Below are 16,173 nucleotides of genomic sequence, written 5' to 3' on the forward strand. Positions count from 1 at the left end.
CCCTGTCCATCACCAACTCCCAGAGTTTACTCAAACTCACGTCCATCGTATCATTGATGCCATCCAACCATCTCATCCTCTGTTGTCCCCTTCTCCTCCCACCTTCAATCTTTCCTAGCATCAGGGTCTTTTCCAATGAGTTGGTTCTTCACATCAGGTGGCCAAAGTATTGAAGTTTTAACCTTACACTGAAAAAAGGTTCAGTTCAGTTCAGTTGCTCAGTCATGTCCGACTCTTTGCGACCCCATGAATTGCAGCACGCCAGGCCTCCCTGTCCATCACCATCTCCTGGAGTTCACTCAGACTCACGTCCATCGAGTCAGTGATGCCATCCAGCCATCTCATCCTCTGTCGTCCCCTTCTCCTCCTGCCCCCAATCCCTCCTAGCATCAGAGTCTTTTCCAATGAGTCAACTCTTCGCATGAGGTGGCCAAAGTACTGGAGTTTCAGCTTTAGCATCATTCCTTCCAAAGAACACCCAGGACTGATCTCCTTTAGAATGGACTGGTTGGATCTCCTTGCAGTCCAAGGGACTGTCAAGAGTCTTCTCCAACACCACAGTTCAAAAGCATCAATTCTTCAGTGCTCAGCTTTCTTCACAGTCCAACTCTCGCATCCATACATGACCACTGGAAAAACCATAGCCTTGACTAGACGGAAAAAAAGGTTGGGGCGGGGGGGTGGTAAATGTTGTTATGTGCGTTGTATCACAATTTTTTTTAAATGTGGCATCACACTTTAAAAGACAACAAATATTAGTTAAATATGTGGAATTTAGTTGCTTGGCCCCTAAATATTAGGTATTGTACAGGGGGTAGAGAGTAGGGGGATGCCTCTTAACATCAAGTAGTTGAGACTTCAGTGTTCATTTATTCACTTGTTAAACGTTTACTGAGCACATGTTCTGTCCTCAGAACTGAGTCAAGCTCTAGGGACACAGAGGTAAACAATACAGAAGCTGACCACAGTCTACCAAGGAAGAAAAACAAACAAACATGGAGTGATAAGCGTATTGTTAGAAATATGCAACAGACTTGTAGAAAAAGTCTCCTCCCCAAGACCAGGAGGGAGGAGTAGAGATCAGTGCAAAGTCAACTAAAACCTCCCACCCCCTTCTCCGACCTCCAACCCTTTGAGGGTCTTGTGTGGCTGCACCTCACAGTGTGAACGCTGAGGGTATGAGGCAGGGTCAGCCATCCTCTGTCACTCCAACTTTCCTTATTTTTTATCCTCTGTGTGTGTCTCCCTCTCCTAAAATACAGTTGTAAAAGCAGTGATGTCCCTGAGGTATGCAACACTTACAGTACCATTCTTAGGGATCTGAAAGGCACAAAGAGTAATATGTTTAAAAGATGGACAGTGATCTATGAAAAAAAAATATTTAAGATCATGTAGCCTTAAAAAATAGAAAAAACGGTACTCTATGTCATACTCTCTGTTGGAGGCGCAGTGCTGGGCTGGTGAGAGGGTATAAAGCGCCACAGCCTTGACCTTTGTCTAACCTTCTGTTAAAAAACAGATTTAAATATCTAAGAATATTCTTTTAATTTACTTTCCCAAATATTTCAGCTGTGATCATTTCTGTCAAAAAAGAAAGTCTTGGGATTTCCCTGGTGGTCCAATGGTTGAGAATCCACCTTGCAATGCAGGGGACTCAGGCTCGATGTCTGTCCGGGGCACTAAGATCTCACATATCCCTGGAGCAACTGAGTCCTTGGGCTACAACTAGAGAGTACTCGGCATCTAAGACCCACATAGCCAAATAAACAAACTTTAAAATAAGAAAGTCTTCACCTGGTGTGACCTGATCAATGCTAATGCAATAGAGCCATATCCGACCGGTAAGCTAGGAAGCCATATAAGAGTTTCCACAGATAAATACTGATGAATGGTATGGATCTGTGCACCGGGATTTAAGTTGCCCTGAACTGAACTCTTTGACAGAGATCAAATTGCCAACATCTTCTGGATCATAGAAAAAGGAAGAGAGTTCCAGAAAATCATCTATTTCTGCTTTATTGACTATGCCAAAGCCTTTGACTGTGTGGATCACAATAAACTGTGGAAAATTCTGAAAGAGATGGGAATACCAGACCACCTGACCTGCCTCTTGAGAAACCTATATGCAGGTCAGGAAGCAACAGTTAGAACTGGACATGGAACAACAGACTGGTTCCAAATAGGAAAAGGAGTATGTCAAGGCTGTATATTGTCACCCTGCTTATTTAACTTATATGCAGAGTACATCATGAGAAACACTGGGCTGGATGAAGCACAAGCCGGAATCAAGAATGGCGGGAGAAATATCAATAACCTCAGATATGCAGATGACACCACCCTTATGGCAGAAAGTGAAGAGGAACTAAAAAGCCTCTTGATGAAAGTGAAAGAGGAGAGTGAAAAAGTTGGCTTAAAGCTCAACATTCAGAAAACGAAGATCATGGCATCTAGCCCCATCACTTCATGGGAAATAGATGGGGAACAGTGGAAACAGTGTCAGATTTTATTTTTTGGGCTCCAAAATCACTGCAGATGGTGATTACAGCCATGAAATTAAAAGACGCTTGCTCCTTGGAAGGAAAGTTATGACCAACCTAAATAGCATATTGAAAAGCAGAGACATTACTTTGCCAACAAAGGTCCATCTAGTCAAGGCTATGGTTTTTCCAGTGGTCATGTATGGATATGAACTGGACTGTGAGAAAGCTGAGCGCCGAAGAATTGATGCTTTTGAACTGTGGTGTTGGAGAAGACTCTTGAGAGTCCCTTGGACTCCAAGGAGATCCAACCAGTCCATTCTAAAGGAGATCAGTCCTGGGTGTTCTTTGGAAGGACTGATGCTAAAGCTGAAACTCCAATACTTTGGCCACCTCATGCGAAGAGTTGACTCACTGGAAAAGACTCTGATGCTGGGAGGGATTGGGGGCAGGAGGAGAAGGGGATGACAGAGGATGAGATGGCTGGATAGCATCACTGACTCGATGGACGTGAGTTTGGGTGAACTCCAGGAGTTGGTAATGGACAGGGAGGCATGGAGTGCTGCAATTCATGGGGTCGCAAAGAGTTGGACACGACTGAGCCACTGAACTGAACTGAACTACCCTGAGCCTCCTTACACATACAAACGTGTAAAGTGTTTAAGACAAGAGCGTTAGAGTCAGCTAGGGAAAAGTTTTCCTCTTCTCAAGAACAAACCGTTATCTCCTGTGTTGAAATCTGCAGCTTGACCTTTGTCTAACCTTCACACAAAGATACAGCTAATTCCAGCTAGAAGGCAAGTTTTTAAACCAACATGTCAAGAGCCTACTGTGTCTTTCTGAAGCCTGCTCTTCCTACTTTCCTCACACACAGGCTGTTTGGGAAGCTAGAAGCCCCTGATTCTGAGGAAGGCTCCGAAGCTTGTGTTGAATGTTGTGAGACACAACAACACCTATCTGAACACAGTGTCCAAAGTATCTGGTTTCCTGTTGCCTGACTTTTCCAGAGTGAGATCATATAGCTCTCAGTCTTCATGGATTTTCATAACATGCAAGAGTTCTTAAATTCTTGGCAACCATACCTTAAATAGTCCCATTGATAGAGTTGGAAAAGTCTGATAGTTTTATATTTTTAAAAATTACAATGGCTAGGGACATCCCCAATGGTTCAGTGCCTAAGACTCCAGGTTCCCAAGACCAGGGACCTGGGTTTGATCCCTAGTCAGGGAACTAGATCTCAGAAACTGCAACGAAGCTCTGGCACACAGCAACAAAGATCCCACATGTGGCAACAAAGAGCAATGCAGCCAAATAAATAAATAAGCAGACAAATATTTTTAAAAACAGTGACATGTCATTCTATAAAGCTAACCAACAATTCCTATTATTTAACACCACCCCCAGCCCACCTTTTCTTTTGTCAAAGCTGGAGATTTCTAGTATAGCGGAGGAAAGAAAAATGTCAGCCCCTTCCTACTCAGATGAGCTTTTCACTAACATTGAAACTTAGATGATATTTATGCTATAATAAAATATGTCCAAAAATGGACATTCTGATTATACTTAAGAGACAGTAAATGAAAATTACAGAAGTTAATTGCAAAAACATCTGCTGATGCTGCTGCTAAGTTGCTTCAGTCGTGTCCGACTCTGTGCAACCCCATAGACGGCAGTCCACCAGGCTCCCCCGTCCCTGGGATTCTCCAGGCAAGAACACTGGAGTGGGTTGCCATTTCCTTCTCCAAAGAATGAAAGTGAAAAGTGAAAGTGAAGTTGCTCAGTCGGGTCCAACCCTGAGCGACCCCATGGACTGCAGCCTTCCAGGCTCCTCCTTCCATGGGATTTTCCAGGCAAGAGTACTGGAGTGGGGTGCCATTGCCTTCTCCGGCAAAAACATCTACTGGTTGTACAAACAGAGGTACTTTGGATATTGTATATGTTTGGATATAACTAATATTTTGCTTTGACTGGCTAATGACATCTATAGTTGCTTTTACCAGAAAAATCCATAAATTAATATGCATCCATATACACTTATACCAAGTTTGCACACACCAAGTCTTTTTTGACTTTAGAATGAACTTAACTATGTATTATCTATGTACGTGTTCCTGTAATGGGTATCTGAGACACTAAACTCAGAATTCTACATTCACTGTGTAAATCTAATCTGGGAACAAACTGTTGTTTATGCAGGGGAAAAAACTGATAGAGTGGAGCATTGAAAAAAAAAAAAAGGCTCTGGGGCTTTCCTGGTGGCTCAGTGGTAAATAATTTACCTTGCAACGCAGGAGACATGGGCTCAATCCCTGATCCAGGAAGATCCCACATACTCTGGAGCGACTAAGCCTGTGGGCCACAACTACTGAGCCTGTGCTCTAGAGCTCCACAAGAGAAGCCAGTGCAAAGAGAAGCCTACGCTCCTCTGCAACTAGAGAAAAGCCCGCACAGCAACAAAGACCCAGCACAGCCAAAATTAAATAAATGCTTTAAAAAAAATTTTTTTTCTGATAAAAGTGAATAATGTCTTCTCTCAAAAAAAGAAGAAAGAATTAGAAAGTCCAGGAAAAATAAGAATGGAGATCTAAGTATAATATACTACTTCAGGCTTCCCTGATGGCTCATCAGGTAAAGAATTCGCCTGCAATGCAGGAGACACGGGTTCCATCTCTGGGTTGGGAAGATCCCCTGGAGAAGGAAACGGCAACCCACTCCAGTATTTCTTGCCTGGAGAATCCCATAGACAGAGGAGCCTGGCAGGCTACAGTCCAAAGGGTTGCAAAGAGTCAGACACAACTAAGCGTGCGCGCACGCACACACACACACACACACACACACACACACTTATCTTTAAAAACAAAAAACCTTTACATGCTGTGGGAATTCCCTGGCAGTCCAGTGGTTAGGACTCTGCACTTTCACTGCTGAGGGTATGGGTTCCACCCCTGGTCAGGGAACTAAGATCCCACAAGTCACATGGCAAAGAAAAATAAAATAAACACTGTGACAACATAAATAATATTTATATTGTTTTTCATTCTAAATCATTGGGAATATTTGGATTTTTAAAGAATATGCTTGCATCATCTAGACTTTTTTAAAGTTTGGTAACAAACTTTTGTCTTCTTTCCACTTGTTCAGATTTTGTTTCATATATTTCAAAAAGAATTTCCTATTTTTCTGGAGGCTTCTCTGGCAGTCACAGTGACTAAGACTCTGCTCTTCCAATGCAGGGAGCTTGGGTTTGCACCCTGGTGAGGAAATTAGGATCCCACATGCCTCATGGCCAAAAAAAGAGAAGAATTTCTTATTTTCCTTAGAAGGTAGATCCCATGACTTTCTTATTAAATTCTTACAATGCTAAAACAAGAAAAAAAGATTTGTAATAATTATTTGAAAGCTAGACCCCAGTGGCTGCTCTAGAAAGAATGAACTGGAAGGGACAAAAGTCAACGCCTTTACCTTGCATTTTGCCACCAGGCAGGACAGTACCAACTCAAGATCTGGTAAGACCCAGAAAGAACAGATTCCAAAGCAGTCAGAGGTTTGAAGCAGAGGGACAGCCCTGGGTGGTCAGGGGCAACGAGCAAGTTCAGGGGGCCCCAAGCCTTCCCCTAGTCACTCCCCAAGCAGAGAGACCTCGCCCACCGTAGGCACAGGGGTGGAAGAGGATAGGACAGGCAATAGGAAGCTGGTCTGAGCTTAGAGCAGTGAGAATCAGGAAGACCAGGTCAAAATAGGGATCTAGAAGATACACAGGGTCAGGCTGGGGTCACACCCTCATGAGGAATGTGGGACTGTCCTGAGACGGGGAGCATCTCCCTCTCCCGGAACAGGTCACCTGTGCAAGGCCCCTCTGACCACAGGCCAAAGGCTGGGACTGTCCCTCTGTGGCCACCTTCCCTGGAGCCCTGGAAACCACACCCACGGTCCCCGTCTTATTTCAACAAGATACCATCAGCATTAACCGGGATAAATAACAGCATGGCTTAACCATACAACTGCTGGGAGGGAAAAAGCACATGGGCAAACCCAGCTGGGGACTATCCCAGTTTTAAAGAGTATTCCCTTTTCAAATAGATCCACTGAAAGGTTCCTTTAAATGAACTTCCCATGGGGCATTTGAAGATTATTTATACAGTATGCGCTGACTCATACCTTTTCAGGAACATCTACCTAATTTGACCATGGGCCTCTCAACTTCCATGGAACATTCCTCTCCTGGGCCTGTGATGGCTCCTGTGAGGGTTCAATCCTTACATTTCTGCCCCTCTTTCTCTGACCACTCTCTACTCCTGCCTAAACAAGGTAGTCACCAATAGTGCTTCTCTGGGGTCCTCTTATCTCTTGATTCTTTCTCCTTGAGTAACTGTCAACCACTTCCTTTAATTGTCATCTCTGTGCTGATAATAGTTGACAATCACAAGTGCTCGCTATGTGCCAGGCATGCACAGAACTCTGATTTAATCTTCACAACAGTCCTAGAGTATCAACATTGGTATTATCCTCATTTTTCGACATGGAAAAACAAAATGAGAGTTGAAGTTAACTGCCCAAGGTCACTCAGCTATAAGGGGCAGATGGGGATTTAAACCTGGCCATGAGTCTGAGTGAACTCCGGGAGTTGGTGATGGACAGGGAGGCCTGGCATGCTGCAATTCATGGGGTCGCAAAGAGTCGGACACGACTGAGAGACTGAACTGAGCTGAACTGAGGCCACCTGAGAGCCTCTGCTGTTCCGGGCACTGTCTTTCCTGGACATCCTTTCCCAGGCACTGGGGCCACCTCCACCAAGTCCTCAAACCTAGGATCAGGGCACATTCATTGTTTGTACTGGTTGTTCAAATATTAACATATCCCCAAAGCCTACTGTCTGGCCCCTGTTCCTTCCCCAGGGCCTCCCCATATCCAGCAACCCTGGCAGTGTCCTGAAAGCTGAGGGCTGCTGCAGGGGGTTCAGGATGCTGGGAGTCTCGGTCTTCACCAGTGCTACCCCTGTGGTTAATATTGTCAATATCACTTCTGCCTCCTCCTCCTTCTCTCCCCACAAACCAGTTCCTCATCTGACTTCCTTCTTTCTGGGGCCAGTACCCCACTCTCCTGCTCACCTTACTTAGAGCCTGCTCCGAGCTTTTCTTTCCTCTCCCCCACTGCCGGCTTCAATTGGTGACCTGGTCCCGTGGCTTTGACTTCTCTCACCTTCTGCCATTCCTTTCATTGGTCTCCTCCTGTCCCTTCCCTATGATTTCCATCCTGGAACAGACTCTTTCTGCCCCTTGGCCCCTGCTAGAACTTTCCCATCCCCCAGCCCCTTTGTCCTCTATATCCCAGAGGACAGGCATTCAAGACTAAAGTCCACCCTCCCTGCTGGCTTCCTAATGATGAATGTACCTTCAACCCAAGACAGTGCTCTTATCCCTGCAAATGCCACCTCTATACAGAGAACGTATTTTCTCAAATATTTGTTCAATTCAATCAGCTGATACCCACTCGGGTTTCCAAAGCTTTCTACCTTGTACCATCACAACCTTCTTGTCCTTGAAACGTGAGTTGCTGCCATCCCCTCAGTAATAACAACAGCCTTGCTCCCCACTCTCTACCCATCCCTGAGAATATGAGAGCATCTCAGGCAGCCCCTAAGGTCTCCAATAGTTCCTTTCTGCCCCTTTTCTCTCAAATCTGGGCTGACTGTCCCATCTGCCTGGTTCCTGAGCATCCGTATGAGAAGCACCATCGCAGTGCTGGAGGCTCAGTGGTGGCACTCAGCGCAGACCCCCCAGGAGCTCATGGTTGGAGCTGAAGGAGAAAGATAGCCACATGAAGAGTCAAATGATGTCTCAGCATCTACATCTAACGGTGCCAAAGGACACTCTCACTGAGCACCAGCCTCATTGAAAGCACTCAGTGAACACTTGGTCTATGCAGAGTCCTGCTGCACTGTTTAATAGCTCTACAATCTTGGGAATGTTGCTCAACCTGTTTGCCACTCAGTTTCCTCATCTGTAAAATGGGATAGTCAATAAGGTACCTCACAGGGTAGCTGAGACTTAAACGAGTGGTATATGTAAAGTGTTTAGCACAGTGCTTGCCACAGACTCTATACACAGTAATGTTAGCTATTACTGTTTTTATTACTTGACATAAAAATCACATGAAATTAGAAATGGAAGATATCTTTGCAAACTATCTCTCAGGATCTTATATCTTTTGAAAGTAAAAGCTCGGGGGTGGGAGGGGGGAGTAAAAACCCAGAAAGTTCTCTACCCTGGACCTTATCCAATCTCTAACTCCCAACACAGACCTCATGTCTGCCCCCTCCCCTAACCATTCCTGCAAGACTGCCTCTGGGAGCAGCTGGGGGGCTGCCTTCCTGTGGCCTGGGAGCCCTCTGAGGATGGAGGCCGCAGCTCTCAACCCACTACATGCCCTGTCCGTTTTATAGATCCACTGTATTCATTCGACAGCTATCAGCTGAGATCTCATTGGCATCAGCCCGTGCAAGGGGCAGTGGCACTGAAAGCCAGACAACAGCTGTCCACAAGGTGCTCACATGCTTGCAGGCCCCCAACCTCAAAACCATAAAGGACAAAAACTATGAAGGAATACAACATGCACTATCGGGCGCAATCAGGAAGGGCTTCCCTGAAGAGAAGACACTGGGCAGAGACCTGAAAACTGAATGCTACATATTGAGGGGAAGAAAAACAGGGCTCTCTGTGCTCTTTTTTTCCCACAGCGCCTGGCATGGGACCCAGAGATCCTTTATTCCACCCAAAGAATTCACAGGCCTCCTCCAGGGGCCAGCTCCAAGGCCATGCACCCTCTCTGTGAAGCTGCTTGGGGTGAGAGGACCATACCCCACAGGTAGACATTGCCCAAGGAGAACCCCATAAACTCCAGGAAAAGGGACTTCTCAAGGCAGGGTGTAAACTGTGTCCCCCAGGTCACAGGGCCAAGTTTCTCTATGTAGCACTCTCCATGGGGGACAGGAACTTGTTAGGCGCTATGAGGCTAAAGGGCGAGCCATCAGGGTTGCTTTCCTTTCAGCTTCCCTGATAGCTCAGTTGGTAAAGAATCCTCCTGCAATGCAAGAGACCCCAGTTCAATTCCTGGGTCAGGAAGATACTCTGGAGAAGAGATAGGCTACCCACTTCAGTATTGGGCTTCCCTTGTGGCTCAGCTGGTAAGGAATCCGCCTACAGTGTGGAAGACCTGGATTCAATCCCTGGGTTGGAAAGATCCCCTGGAGAAGGGAAAGGCTACCCACTCCAGTATTCTGGCCTGGAGAATTCCATGGACTGTAGTCCATGGGGTCGCAAAGAGTCAGACAGAGGGAGCAACTTTCACTTCACATCGGGATTGCAGGTAAGGAGATGGGGTGGCTTGGCAGCAGTAGCTCAGTCTGGAGACAAGCTGACTTTCTGCTCCTGCCTTAAAAGGATGAGGGTGGCTCCTCTAAATGAGGGGGTACAGACTGTTGAGGGGCACCTGGGGAGCGAGAGGACAGGGGGGAAGAGGACTGGACAGAGGAGAAGAGGACTGAGCTGACGCCTCCTGGTTGGGCCCGTCCTCGGGCTCAGATGCCCCCACCAGCTCGCAGGATCTTACACACGCACCAGCCTCCCCCGGATAGGGGGACAGGGGGCAAAGGCTGGGAGGGGCTCAGGAAACGGGGCTATGAGGCCGGCAAAGCTTCTGCTAAAGAACCCCGCTAATGTCTGCAGGCTCGGACAGGCTGTACATTTCCACGGACCTGGAAAAGCCAAACAACCCAGCCAAGTTTACCGCACGTTCTCTGACCCACGTTACCCCCCCCCCCCAAATCTGCTCACAGCGGAGCCTCCGGGACCACCCTGCGACTGTCCCAGGACGGGTGGCTCCTCCCTTTGGGTCTCGGTTTCCCCAGGTGTGAGATGAGGGGTGAACGTCCTAGCTATAAGGCTACACTTGTCTGCGGTGACCCGGGGCGCGGACGGCCGAGGGAGACCCTACGAACCGGACCCCGGGGACCCGCGGACGCGCGGCGGGCTGGGGGCAGCGCAGAGAGGGGCCGGCGGCGGCCAGTCCGATCGGATTCTGCTCCGGACAGGGGCCCACGGCTCCCTTCGGGGCCCCCAGCTCCCAAGCCGGGCGATGGACCCCTCGCCTCGCTGACTTACCCAAAAGTTCCCCTTGAACAGTGAGCCTGTCATGGCTGGCTAGCGAGCAGCGAGGAGTACCAGAGCAGGCGCGCGGGGACGAGGACTGTCAGGACCCGCCAGCCTGGCCGCGCACCCGAAACTAAGCCCCGCCCACGCCACCGCCCGCCCCGCCCCGCTCCGCGTCCCGCCCCGCCCCCCACAAATCCATCTGCCCCGCCCCACACACTACGCATCTGCCCCGCCCCGCCTGCCCCGAGCCTCACCGCCCGGCCCCGCCCCCCGATCCCAGCCCCGCCCAGCTCCCCCCGTTCCGCCCCGCCCCCGCACTGCGCTCTGCCCTACCCAACTTCCCCGCCCGACCTGCCCCGAACCGCAATCGCCCAGCTACCCCGCTCGGCCCCGCCCACACCACCGCATGCCCCGCCCACCCTCGTGCCCCGCCCTGGCCCGGCCCCCGCCCCGCCCAGCTCCCCCGCTCCGCCCCGCCCCACACCACCCATCTGCCCCGACCCGCCTGCCCCAGCAGCATCGCCCGGCCCCGCCCCCACCCCACCCCCGCGCCAAGCACCCGCCCCCCACATCCAGAGCCCCGTCCCGCTCCCCACACCCCTCAGCGGTCCGCAGCACCCAGCACCCCACACTCCTGCCCGAGCCGCGTCCCGGGTCTGCCCGCACCCTGCACTCGTCCCGCGCGGAAGAGAGAGGCGGCCCGCGGGTTAGACCCTGCGGTGTCAGGAGTCAGTCAGTTAGCCCTACGTCCCCCTCCTTCGGGAGACCTTTAAAGATTGGAAGGAACTGATTCTGTCGCCTCCCCGAATTCGGCTCGGTTCCTGTCCACAGCTCCCTCCTCCTTTGACCCAGTTCCTGGCGGAGATATCCAGGCTCTGCGCGCTGGTGGAAGGAGCCCCCGTCGGATCCGAGGTGGTCCCTGGGACCGCGCGTGGCCTCCGTGAAGCCTGAGCACTGACAACGCTGTCGGCCGCGTCAGGTGTGGACGCTTCAGCTAGTGAAGTGCGGGACCCCAGAGGCACCCGCCACAGGTAAGCATGTTTTAGTCCAAAAGTCATGGAAAGGTCATTGGCCCTTGACTCCATGTCCTTCAGTGGGGTCCTTACAAGGTGTCCAGGAACTCAGCTCCTCCCCAACCCTTCCGCATTCTTAGGATCCAGACCCAAGACCCTTCTCCACCAATCCCTCCAGAAGTATGATGTCCCAGCGTCCTTCCTCTTCCTACATTCTCCTAGTAGAATACCCTCGTAAACATAACCCAGGGCAAGTCAGACCCATCCCCGCTTTGCAGTGATAAGGCACTCTAGGGCAAAGTACCTGCGCTACCTGCCCTGAACCAAAACTGAGGCCCACAGAGGCTGATTGACGTGGCCAAGATCACAAGGTATTTAAAGTATGAGGAGCTCGATTACAGCTCTGCCCCTCTAAACAGAATCAGAGCCAAAGATAGAGGTCATTCCTGAGGCAGATCCACTCAAGGAGGGGAGGATGAAGGTCAAGAGAGCCAGACCCCAGCCTCAGACCTGGAGAGGCAAACTGTGCCTCTGAGCAGGTTCTAGCTTGGTACAGACAAAGTGAAGACAGCTGCTGGGGTGATTTGAAGGGCAGCTGGGTTAGCCCTCACCCACCCCCGTGATGAAATCCCACCAAGAGTCATCTGCAAAAACAGAGATGGAGAGGTGGCCTTCAGTTCTGGGTCACTCCCAGGACATGCATCCATTCATCTGGTTGGTCAACTCTTTGGAAAGCAGTGAGGTTAGAAGGAAGAAAGGGAAGCCTGACAGCATCATCAGGGGCACCAGGAGAACAGGCTCAATAGAAGGAGGGGTAAGAAATAGTGCCAACTGAGGAAATATGCTGAAGTGCCACAGATAGCATCAAGGTTTTTCCTGGGAGTTTTGCATATTTTGGAACAAATATTTTAAATATAATTCTAATTGTTTAAACTTTCATTTTTAACATTTTGTTTAACCTCTGAGGGTACATTGTACTTGATTTTCGTGGCTCAGATCCCACAAGGTCCCCGGAATTTTAACTCTCTTCCACCACCTGGTGGCAAGATTGGAAATTTCAAATGGTTGTCCACACTGTCAGAAAACATTCCTCAAAAAAAAAAAAAGGAAAAGAAAACATTCCTCCTTCATTCCTAATTTATAAACCTCATCACCTCAACACGTGTTGGGAATAAAAAGACAAGTAATATTTGTACTATATCCATGGGTCTTGCTTTGAATTGTTTTTACAGCAGAAGTGTGTTAGTCGCTCAGTCATGTCTGACTCTTTACAACCCCATGGACTGTAGCCCACCACGTTCCTCTGTCCATGGCGATTCTCCAGGCAAGAATACTAGAGTGGGTTGCCATTTCCTTCTCCAGGGGATCTTCCCAACCCAGGGATCGAACCTGGGTCACCTGCATCGCAGGCAAATTCTTTACCATCTGCATCACCAAGGAAGCCCCCAAGGGTCTATAACAAATTTGGGACATTTTACTAATGAAGTTAAATAACACTACTACAGCAACAACACTACTCCAGGAAGATCCCCTGGAGTAGGAAATGGCAACCCGCCCCAGTCTTCCTGCCTGGAGACTCTCATGGACACAGGAGCCTGGCAGACCACAGTCCATGGGGTTGCAAAGAGTCGGACTACAGCAATTATGGAACAATGAGTCAATGCATTTAATATAAACCACTGTTAACATTTTGGCATTATCTCTTTCAATAATATGCATTTGCATGGTTGGCAGGCAGATTATTAACCTCTGGATCACCAGGGAAGTCCTACATTTGCATTTTTAAGCTTGTACTGTACAGATTTGAGTCTTGCTTTTGTAACTTAACAATACTTCATTACTATTTTCTAAAATCCTTTAATACACCTTTCCTAACATAAAGTTTGATAGCACATGGTGCTGGCTGGACAGGACAGTCTTTCATGAAAAAATTGAAAATCTCTGTGAAAAGAAATTTTGCCATATTGCCAAAATTTTTAATGCTCCTTTTTTTTTTTTTTGGCCACAAGACTTGCAGTGAAAGCACTGAGTCCTAACCACTGGAGCACCAAGGAATTTCCTAAGTGCTCCTATGTTTTGATCCAACAATTCCATGTTAGAGTTTATCCAGATATCCTCATATGTGCAAACTGAAATATGTATATAATTATTTATAGCAGCATGGTTATTCTGGCAAAAGATTTGAAAGAACTAAATGCCATCAGTGGAGGATTAGCTCAATAGATTGTAAGATATCTATACAATTAAATCATATTCAAGCATTTAAAAAATGAGGAAGCTCTGTGTTTTGATATGGAACAATCACCAGCTATAAAGTGGGGGAAAAACAAGATGCGAAACAAACTGCCATTTGGGTAAGGAGGAAAAACAATAGACATGTGTGTTTTAAATGTTCCTCTAATGCGGGGGTGAATGGGGCAGAGGGACATAGGAGGGAAGAAAACCTACTTTTCACTTCATGCTCTCTGGACCTCTGAGTTTATACAATGTGAGTGTATTTCAAACCTCCAAAAAATTAAAAAGAAAAATCTTCAGTATCACTTTTTAACTTTTGCATAATTTCCCATCAAGTGGATATACCAATACTTTCTTAGCATTCTCTTAATGCTTTTAGAAATATTACTGTGACAAATCTTTTACATAAATTTTTGTTAAGATTCCTCGTAATGTAATGTTCACAGAAGCACTATTCACAATAGCCAAGACATGGAAACCTAAATGTCCAATGACAGATGAATGGATAAAGATGTGGTACATATATACAATGGAATACTATTCAGCCATAAATAAGACTGAAATAATGCCATTTTCAGCAATATGGATGCCACTAGAGATTATCATACCAACTGAAGTCAGAAAGAGAAAGACAAGTATGATACCACTTATATGTGAAATCTAAAATATGACACAGACGAGCCTATCTACAAAACAGAAAGAGATTCGTGGACAGAGAGAACAGACTAGTGGTGTCAAGGGGGAGAGGTTTGGGGAGGGATGAAGTGGGAGGGTAGGGTTTAGCAGATTTAAGCTATTATACTGGAATGGATAAACAACAAAGTCTTACTGAATACCACAGAGAACTATATTTAATATCCTCTGATAAACCATAATGGAAAAGATTTTAAAAAAGAATGTGTGTATATGTGTATATATATACACACACACACATATAACTGATTCACTTTGCTGTACTGCAGAAATTAACACAACATTGAAAATCAACTATACCTCAACAAAGTTCCTCATAATCACAGGTTAAATAATATACATTTTTAAGGTTTTTGAAATAAAGCTGTCAAATTGTTTTCCACAAGAGTTGTAAAGGAAAGGGAGGCTTCCCCAGAAGGAATTAGGGATCTTTCCCTTGAAATAGGATAAATGGATGGTGAGTGACAAAAATAACAAATGCCCACTAAAATCACTTTTCCTTTCACACGTTAAAAAATCAGTCTGCATTCCTCTTCCTCCTCTGCCAACTCGCCTTAGTTGTTCTTTCTTGAAGCACTGCCTGCTTCTTTTCTCTGCTCTCTTCACAAAGCCATGTTTCTCCATCAGAATTAAGTCCCAAATGCCCCTGTGTGGCCGTCAAGACCTTCCCTACCCTGACCTTTCCCACCTCACTCCCCGGCTTCCTCCCCTGTCCCCACCCTAGGCCAATCAGGCTTTTCTGCCACCCCAACTGTGCTGCTTCTTTGCAGGCTGCCTGGGCGCTGCTCGTCTCTCTTCTCAAATTCTATCTCAGCACCACTTCCCCACCTTCTCCAGCCCTTAGTCATCTCATTTCTTTAATTTCTAGAACATGTCATCCTTATTACACTAACTAGCCCTTGATGAAATATGACATATTTATGTTTTTTTCTCTAATTTATGTTCCTCGTGGATAGCTTACCTCCCCAAGAAGACTGCAAAGCCCCTCAAGATAAGGATGCTATTTTCTCATGCACTCTCATGGATTAGACAATGATAGTACCAGACAGGGAATTCAACAACCTCTCCCTGATCATTAACAGCAGTACTGGACTTCCTTGGTGACATGGAGGATAGGAATCCACCTGCCAATGCAGGGGACACGATCCCTAGTCCGGCAAGATTCCACATGCTATGGAGCAACTAAGCCCATGCCCCACAAATAATGAAGCCTGTGAGCCTAGAGCCCCAGCTCCACAAGAGAAACTACCTGTAGTCAGAAGCCCGCTCTTGACAATGAATAGCTCCCGCTTGCCACAACTAGAGAAAGCCTGTGCAAAGCAACAAGGACCCAGTGCAGACAAAAATTAATTCATTAAAAAAACAGCAGTCAGTACCAATTTTTACTTCAGTTCCCATAGCCTGATCCCTCCTTTCCAGGAGACAGACGCAAACCTGGCCAGGGAGCTAAAGCCAGGATCTGAGAAGCAGGACCTGGCCAAGCAGGGGACAGAGGGCAGCAGTAAGTCAATGTCAAAAGCAGAGAGGTTGGATTTCATCACTAAGATTAGAAGCTGAGTAGATTCATGAGTGGAGCAGAGGGGCAAAACAGGACATGAATAGTAT

At 47.3% G+C, this 16,173-nt stretch overlaps 1 protein-coding gene across 1 annotated transcript in view; it reads right to left on the reverse strand.

Annotated features, from left to right (window-relative positions):
- The window catches only part of PSTPIP2 (proline-serine-threonine phosphatase interacting protein 2), a 95,200-nt gene extending 84,435 nt beyond the window's left edge, over nt 1–10,765 (reverse strand). Inside the window, exon 1 of the mRNA XM_055559629.1 lies at nt 10,637–10,765. Within this exon, the coding sequence (XP_055415604.1) occupies nt 10,637–10,669 (33 nt within the window). The 5' untranslated portion in view covers nt 10,670–10,765. The remainder of the gene's footprint in view (nt 1–10,636) is intronic.
- Nucleotides 10,766–16,173: the final 5,408 nt, after the last annotated feature.

This window comes from Bubalus kerabau, chromosome 21 (assembly GCF_029407905.1).
Source record: "Bubalus kerabau isolate K-KA32 ecotype Philippines breed swamp buffalo chromosome 21, PCC_UOA_SB_1v2, whole genome shotgun sequence".
Taxonomy (NCBI): Eukaryota; Metazoa; Chordata; class Mammalia; order Artiodactyla; family Bovidae; genus Bubalus; species Bubalus kerabau.